General features: G+C 54.2%; 1 protein-coding gene across 2 annotated transcripts in view; it reads left to right on the forward strand.

Moving 5' to 3' along the window:
* Window positions 1-6,542, forward strand: part of Pank4 (pantothenate kinase 4) — a 17,362-nt gene that overhangs the window by 5,203 nt on the left and 5,617 nt on the right. For both annotated transcript variants that reach the window (XM_005368649.2, XM_026790034.1), the window contains exons 2-10: window positions 458-540; window positions 887-1,101; window positions 1,345-1,528; window positions 1,747-1,839; window positions 2,173-2,326; window positions 2,711-2,892; window positions 3,425-3,506; window positions 3,737-3,837; window positions 5,712-5,867. In XM_005368649.2, coding sequence (XP_005368706.1) covers window positions 458-540; window positions 887-1,101; window positions 1,345-1,528; window positions 1,747-1,839; window positions 2,173-2,326; window positions 2,711-2,892; window positions 3,425-3,506; window positions 3,737-3,837; window positions 5,712-5,867 — 1,250 coding nt within the window. The remainder of the gene's footprint in view (window positions 1-457; window positions 541-886; window positions 1,102-1,344; window positions 1,529-1,746; window positions 1,840-2,172; window positions 2,327-2,710; window positions 2,893-3,424; window positions 3,507-3,736; window positions 3,838-5,711; window positions 5,868-6,542) is intronic.

The raw sequence follows: 6,542 nt of genomic DNA on the forward strand, positions 1-6,542 counted from the left end.
TGAGTTCGAGACCAGCCTGGTCTACAAGAGCTAGTTCCAGGACAGGCTCCAAAACCACAGAGAAACCCTGTCTCGAAAAAACCAAAAAAAAAACAAAAAAACAAAAACAAAAAAAAAAACTGGCAACAGCTAAGTGTACTCGGAGGCAGCAGGTTGGCTCCATTTCTGCTTTGTGAGTGTGGGGAGGGAAACCGTGAACAGATTACTTAAGAATCTGGGGGTGGGGTTAGAAGAGATGCTACGTCATGGTGGCTTATATCCTTTTCCTCTCTTCTGTGCCCACAGGGATTCTGAGTTCACACAACACTCAGTACCTTGTCCACACAGACTTGGGTGCTCAAGGAAGAGGCTGTTTGCTGACGCATCAGAGTACCCTCTAAGAGCCTATAGGAGGTGGATCTCAGGGTCTCCTTTGACCCATTCTGAATTTTGCCTGGTTTGTGCCTTTCCCTTGTAGGTGGATCACTGACCAAGTTGGCATACTATTCTACTGTACAGCACAAGGTGGCCAAAGTGAGGTCTTTTGACCACCCAGGAAAGGTAAGCCTCGCGAGGGGGGTATGTATGCATGTGCACCAGGGGAGCTAGACAGGCTGGCTGCTTCCCTCTGGCCTTGGTCCCCTACTGTGTACACACATATTAACACCGTGGTCCTAGAGTTGATTCTTCCCTGACTCCTTGTACATTGTCTCTCCTACCCTTCCTGGGAATGCCTTTCCTTCCCCTGCTCCTGTGTCCTTCTCCTTTCTTCATCTGCTTTCTCTGCCTTGGCCCAAGCTAACATCAAGTATTTTGTGTATCACAGTTGAGTGAGTTCCTACTGTGCTGGGGCAGGGTGCCCAGGACTGTGTGGATTCTTGAGTCTTAAAGACTTAACTCTTTCCAGGACGTAGAACAAGAACATGAGCCACCCTATGAGGTCTCAGTTCAAGAGGAGATCACAGCTCGCTTGCATTTCATCAAATTTGAGAACACCTACATGGAAGCTTGTCTGGACTTCATCAGAGACCACCTAGTCAACACTGAGACCAAGGTCATCCAGGCCACAGGGGGTGGAGCCTATAAGTTCAAGGACCTCATTGAGGAGAAGCTACGCCTGAAGTAAGTGGTAACCTTACCTGTGGTACTTGTGGTGTGCTGGGAAGCCCTGGACTCCCGTGCAGACCTTGGTGCTGTGTGTGTGTGTGTGCTGTCTTGGTGCCATTGCTACCTGCAAACCTGTCAAGAGCGGAAGCTGAAGCTTGGCCATGCTGGGGACCTTGTAGGTACAGTCTGGCTGCCCTACACCGTCTCCTGGCAAGTGCACCAGGGCTGATTCTTAAGACTGTGCTCCCTTCTTCACAGGGTGGACAAGGAAGATGTCATGACCTGCTTGATTAAGGGGTGCAACTTCGTGCTGAAGAACATCCCACATGAGGCCTTCATGTACCAGAAAGATTCAGACCCAGAGTTCCGATTTCAAACAAATCACCCCAACATCTTCCCCTACCTCCTCGTCAACATTGGCTCTGGAGTCTCCATTGTGAAAGTAAGAGTCCACAGAACGATAGGTGAATGGCCCAGCCCCTGTTAGCTGTGGACAATGCCGTGGGTCACTCCCTTCACTGAACATAGGAACAGGTCTGAGCCGCTGTTGGCATGACATCAGTGCCGCCCAGGGATCACTCAGAAGAGGATGACAGAAACTCCTGGGGAGGCTGTGTGGCCTGTACCCCGATGCCTAATGTGTCTGCCCTCCTTCCCCAGGTGGAGACTGAGGACCGCTTTGAGTGGATTGGTGGAAGCTCCATTGGAGGAGGCACCTTCTGGGGGCTGGGGGCTCTGCTCACCAAAACAAAGGTTATCCTCTTTAGAACCTCTGCTCTGTGGCCCTTAGACAGTCCCTGCTACACATTTGCAGAAGCTGTTCCCAAGCCTTTATCCCGGCTTGAACGCCAGGTCTTAGCGCCCTGAGACCGAGCTATTTATACTCTGAAGGACAGTGGCTCTGAGCTGCTGGAATTCTGCCAGCTCAGTGGTCAGGAGTCCAGCTTGCCAGCCCCTGCCCTTACCCCATGTGCTGAGAGAGGGCCATTCACATCCGACCTGGCTGGCTTCTCTTTGGTGTCCAGGGTGGTGAGGGTCCCCCAGCTGCTAGGCCCCTCACTACCCTGCCCTGCTCTGCCTCCACAGAAGTTTGATGAGCTGCTGCAGCTGGCCTCCAGAGGCCGGCATGCCAATGTTGACATGCTGGTACAGGACATCTATGGTGGGGCCCATCAGACCCTGGGGCTGAGCGGCAATCTCATCGCAAGCAGTTTTGGAAAGTCAGCCACTGCCGACAGAGGTACCTGCCAGGATCTGCCCTTCATGGTGACAAAGGCATGGCCAGCTTCAGTGCCCAGGGCATCACTCTGCCCACTAGTGTGGAGAGACAAATCTCACAGATTCCCTGAGACTGTCCTTGCTGGGCCTCTAGGGCTCACGCCCTCCACATCCTGCTCTGGCTCATTAGAATGTTGCCAGATAACTTCCTCAGCCTCTGTTTCCAGGGACGTGCAAGCTAGGAAAAGCAGTTAGGATATTTTTTTTCCTCTTGAAAAGAACGCCTCGTTTGTCCAGAACTGAGTCTCGCCTCACATCCCAGAGCTCTGTGCCTCTCACCCTCTAGCTGTCTGCTGCCGGGGGAACTCACATCACACCCTGGATTCTGTTTTCATTTCCCTCTCAGAGTTCTCCAAAGAAGATATGGCCAAGAGCCTGCTGCACATGATCAGCAATGACATTGGACAGCTCGCCTGTCTCTACGCCAAGCTTCACGGCTTGGACAGGGTCTACTTTGGGGGCTTCTTCATCCGGGGCCACCCTGTGACCATGCGCACCATCACCTACAGCATTAACTTCTTCTCCAAGGTGACTGTAGCCAGTTTCCTGTCCTTGGGCGCTGGTGTGGGCTCAGCTCACTCCAGCTGCTCCAGTATACTCTGTAAAGGCCCCCAATGGCGGCGACATGCCGATCAGAGCTCATTTTGCACCCAAGGGGCACGTGTGAGGCTCTGGGATGGGGCACAGCCACAGTTCCTTGCCACCAGTCTCCTTGGGAAGATAAGTGTCCGCAGGCAGATGGCCTTCCCGCTGGCCAGCTTGGCGTTCTGTGCAGAGTGTAAGCCTGATAGTGAAGGCCATTCAGGGGCTGTCCTTTAGTGAGGCCACACATGGGTCTGAGGTGTCTGGGCCAGCGGAGTTAGGCAGTGGCAAACCCAAGCAGCCTTGTACAGTCAGGCTTCCCCTCAGGTTCCTCAGCCACCGGGCTGCCCTGTGGCATACAGGTACCATCTGTCGGCAGGGTATTGGCAGCCTTGCAGAGGTTGGTGTGATGGTGTGATGGGTCCAGAGTGGCTCTTACTGGACACTGACCAGTTACCTGTGGGCTTGGCTGGGGCAGGGCGAAGTCCAGGCACTCTTCCTGAGACACGAAGGCTACCTGGGAGCCATCGGGGCGTTTTTAAAAGGAGCCGAGCAAGACAGTGAGTAGAGTCACTGCACTGAGCTGTGCAGGGAGCGGCCTGTGCCCTGGATTGGGATATCTGGGTGGGAGAGTGGGGGCAGGGGGTGGGGCATGAGGTTTGAGGAAGCCCCAGAAAGGGGTGATCCCTTAGCGTGTAATAGACCAGTGATTTTATCCCTTTTCCTCCTCTACTTTCCCCTTTGAATCAAGGGCAAGGCTGACACGGTGACCAGCTTCTCGTTTTTCCAGATCCTAACCAGTACAGCTGGGGTGAGAACTACGCGGCCAGCTCCGGGCTGATGAGCACGTCGCCCGAGCTGTGCCCAACACAGCGGGCGAGGAGCGGCACAGTGAGTAGCAGGCCCTTCCGGAGCAGCCTGCCCAGCCGTCTCCACTGTGGCCTCTCACCACACAGACTGGTTTTGTGTTGATAGCAAGTTAGACTTGAGGGCAGGAGGCACCGAGGTTTCCAGAGCTCTTGGGAGCCTGAGTGGCCTGGTGGCCTGTTTGGTTTGCAACAAAAGTGGAGAATAGGCCTGCCCTTGGTCTGAGCTCACTGCCAGCAGCTTCACAATTCTTGGGTAGGAGACTCGTTAGCACATGCCTAGTTAGCATCCTCTTGATGAGAGCTCCTGACAGATGTTCTCAGGTCAGATGCCCACTCTGGTGTAGTGGCCAGATACTGTACACATCTGGGAAAGAGCAGTTGGAATGAAAGCATCCACTAGAAGCATGGAGTGAGCCATGGGCAAGGTTGCCAGCACTGGCAGAAACCAGCTTTTCATGGTGGACACAGCCTCCCTTGGTAATGAGCCCAGGCCTCTGCAGTGAGAGCATTCTCCATGTCTCCTGTACCCTTGTCAGTGGGCCAGGCCAGGAGGGCACTGCTGCTCAGATGGAGATCTTCCAGCCTTGGTTTTTAACTCATCAAATGGCTTTGTTGAGGCCTGCCACATGGATTCCGAGATGGAGGGAGGCAGCAGCAATCAAAGCTGTCCTGTCTGTACTGAGGGTGGCTCCTGCTGCCCTCAGCAGAGCGTGGCAGGCTGAGTGGTGCTTGCCCAGCTCTGCGCCACACCTGGGGTCTGCACAGCCCACGCCGAAGTAATGTGTCTGACGTGCAGGTGCCAAGCAGTCCTTTGAGGCTTATATTGCCAAGACAGACCGTAACTAAGGTTTGAGTTCCGCCAGGGAAGCCAGCAGAGGCCTTGGCAATGCCCAAACCTGGGGAATGGGAAACTTGTAGCGAGAGCCTGGAGTGCCGTGTCTCCTCTGTGCGGACAACAGGAGACTGGGGCTCTTGGTGGTTAGCCAGTGGTCGATAGGTAATCCTGCCCCTTTCTGGTTGGTTCGGGAATTTACCAGGCCACTTGTATGTTTCCCAGGCTCACAAACTTTGGTCCCTGTGGTTCCGTCCAAGTTGAGTCTTAACCTAGAGTTCAGGTGCAGTCACTGCTGTTGAAATTCCCTGGCCAAACAGGTTTGAGTTCAAGGGTGTGATGCAACTGGTAGCAACTTGAGGTCAGAAAGAGGTGGCCTTGGAGCAGAAGTCACGCTTAGGCTGACTCTGTCTCCTGATAGTTTCTCTGGGCCTAGAGCTGCTGGGCACGCTCACCTCATCTATCTGCTCGCTGACTCAGCTTCTCCAACTTAAAATAGACAATTCCCCTGGGGCAAGCGGTGGGTTCCCGTGGCTATGGGGTACGTGTGGCCGCTAACGTAGCTGGTCTTACTGATTGCATCTCGGGCCAGTATGTGAGGAACGGCCCTGGAAGGCTTTGCAGACAGCAAATCAGGAGCACAGGACAGAGGCCAAGGCACGTGCCAGCACGAGACTGCCAGAACTCATGCGAACAGAACTGAGTCACAGGGCTGTTGGGCACTGAGCAGCCAGGAGCAGGGCTTGTAGAGAACCTAGAGATCCAACTCAAAACAGCATGAACTGGTGTCAGAGCAGCCGGAGGGTGGCACAGCCTAGGAACCACACGCTGCTGTGGAACGAAGGGTGACAGCCACAGGGGCTGTTGATTTAGGAGGAGGGTGGGAGTTGATCTGCAGCTTTTAAGAAGTAGACCTACTCCACTGCCGAGCAGTGAGCTGGATCCAGGAAGTCTGGTTGGTGGCTGCAAGAGGAGGCCCAGAGATGAGGCAGGTGGGATAAAGTCGGACCTCTTCAGGATCGTGATCTTTCTGTGACATTTCCACCAACTTCTTTTCCTCCTAGTTTGACCTCCTGGAGATGGACCGGCTGGAGAGGCCCCTGGTCAACCTGCCCCTCCTTCTGGACCCATCTTCCTATGTCCCTGACACTGTGGACCTCACCGACGATGCGCTGGCCCGCCAATACTGGCTTACCTGCTTTGAGGAGGCCTTGGATGGGGTGAGGCTCAAGACACAGCAAGTGGCCCCCATGGGCCTCTGGGCCACCTGGGCTGCTCCAGGGCTTAGCTGGCTCCATCCCTTCAAGGGCCAGCAGGGAAGAAGGCAGAAGAGGGCAGGGACATTTTCCAGAGGCCATGTGGCCTTAGGAAAATAGTTCTGTCTCAGGCAGGGTATATTGGGGTGAGGCCACGATTCAGGGAAGCCTTTTCTACAGAACACCATGTACTTTTACTGTTTATATCTTTTCAGAAAGCGAGCCATTACACAGACTCTGCTTTTGGCAGTTTTTGGAGGGAGGGTCTTACTCTGTAGCCCAGGCTGGATTGAAACTTAACTATGTAGCCAGACTTACCTCAGACTCACTATCTTTCTGCCTCAGCTGTCTGAGTGCTGGGATGGTAGCAGCCTATGTCACCAAGCCACGCACATGGTCTGATTTTGACATGAATAGGGTTCTGTGTTGCTGCAGGACCTCTGCCCTGTTCATTTCTTTTAGTCTGACAGAAACAAGAACTTCTTCTGGCTTACAGCTTCAGCCTAGGGTCTTCTGACCCCTTGTGGGCCTGTGGTGAGGCAGAGCATTGCAGAGGCAGGGCATTGCAGAGGCAGGGCATTGCAGAGGCAGGGCATTGCAGAGGCAGGGCATTGCAGAGGCAGGGCATTGCAGAGGCAG

The sequence above is a fragment of the Microtus ochrogaster genome, unplaced genomic scaffold (genome assembly GCF_000317375.1).
Source record: "Microtus ochrogaster isolate Prairie Vole_2 unplaced genomic scaffold, MicOch1.0 UNK38, whole genome shotgun sequence".
Lineage (NCBI taxonomy): Eukaryota > Metazoa > Chordata > Mammalia > Rodentia > Cricetidae > Microtus > Microtus ochrogaster.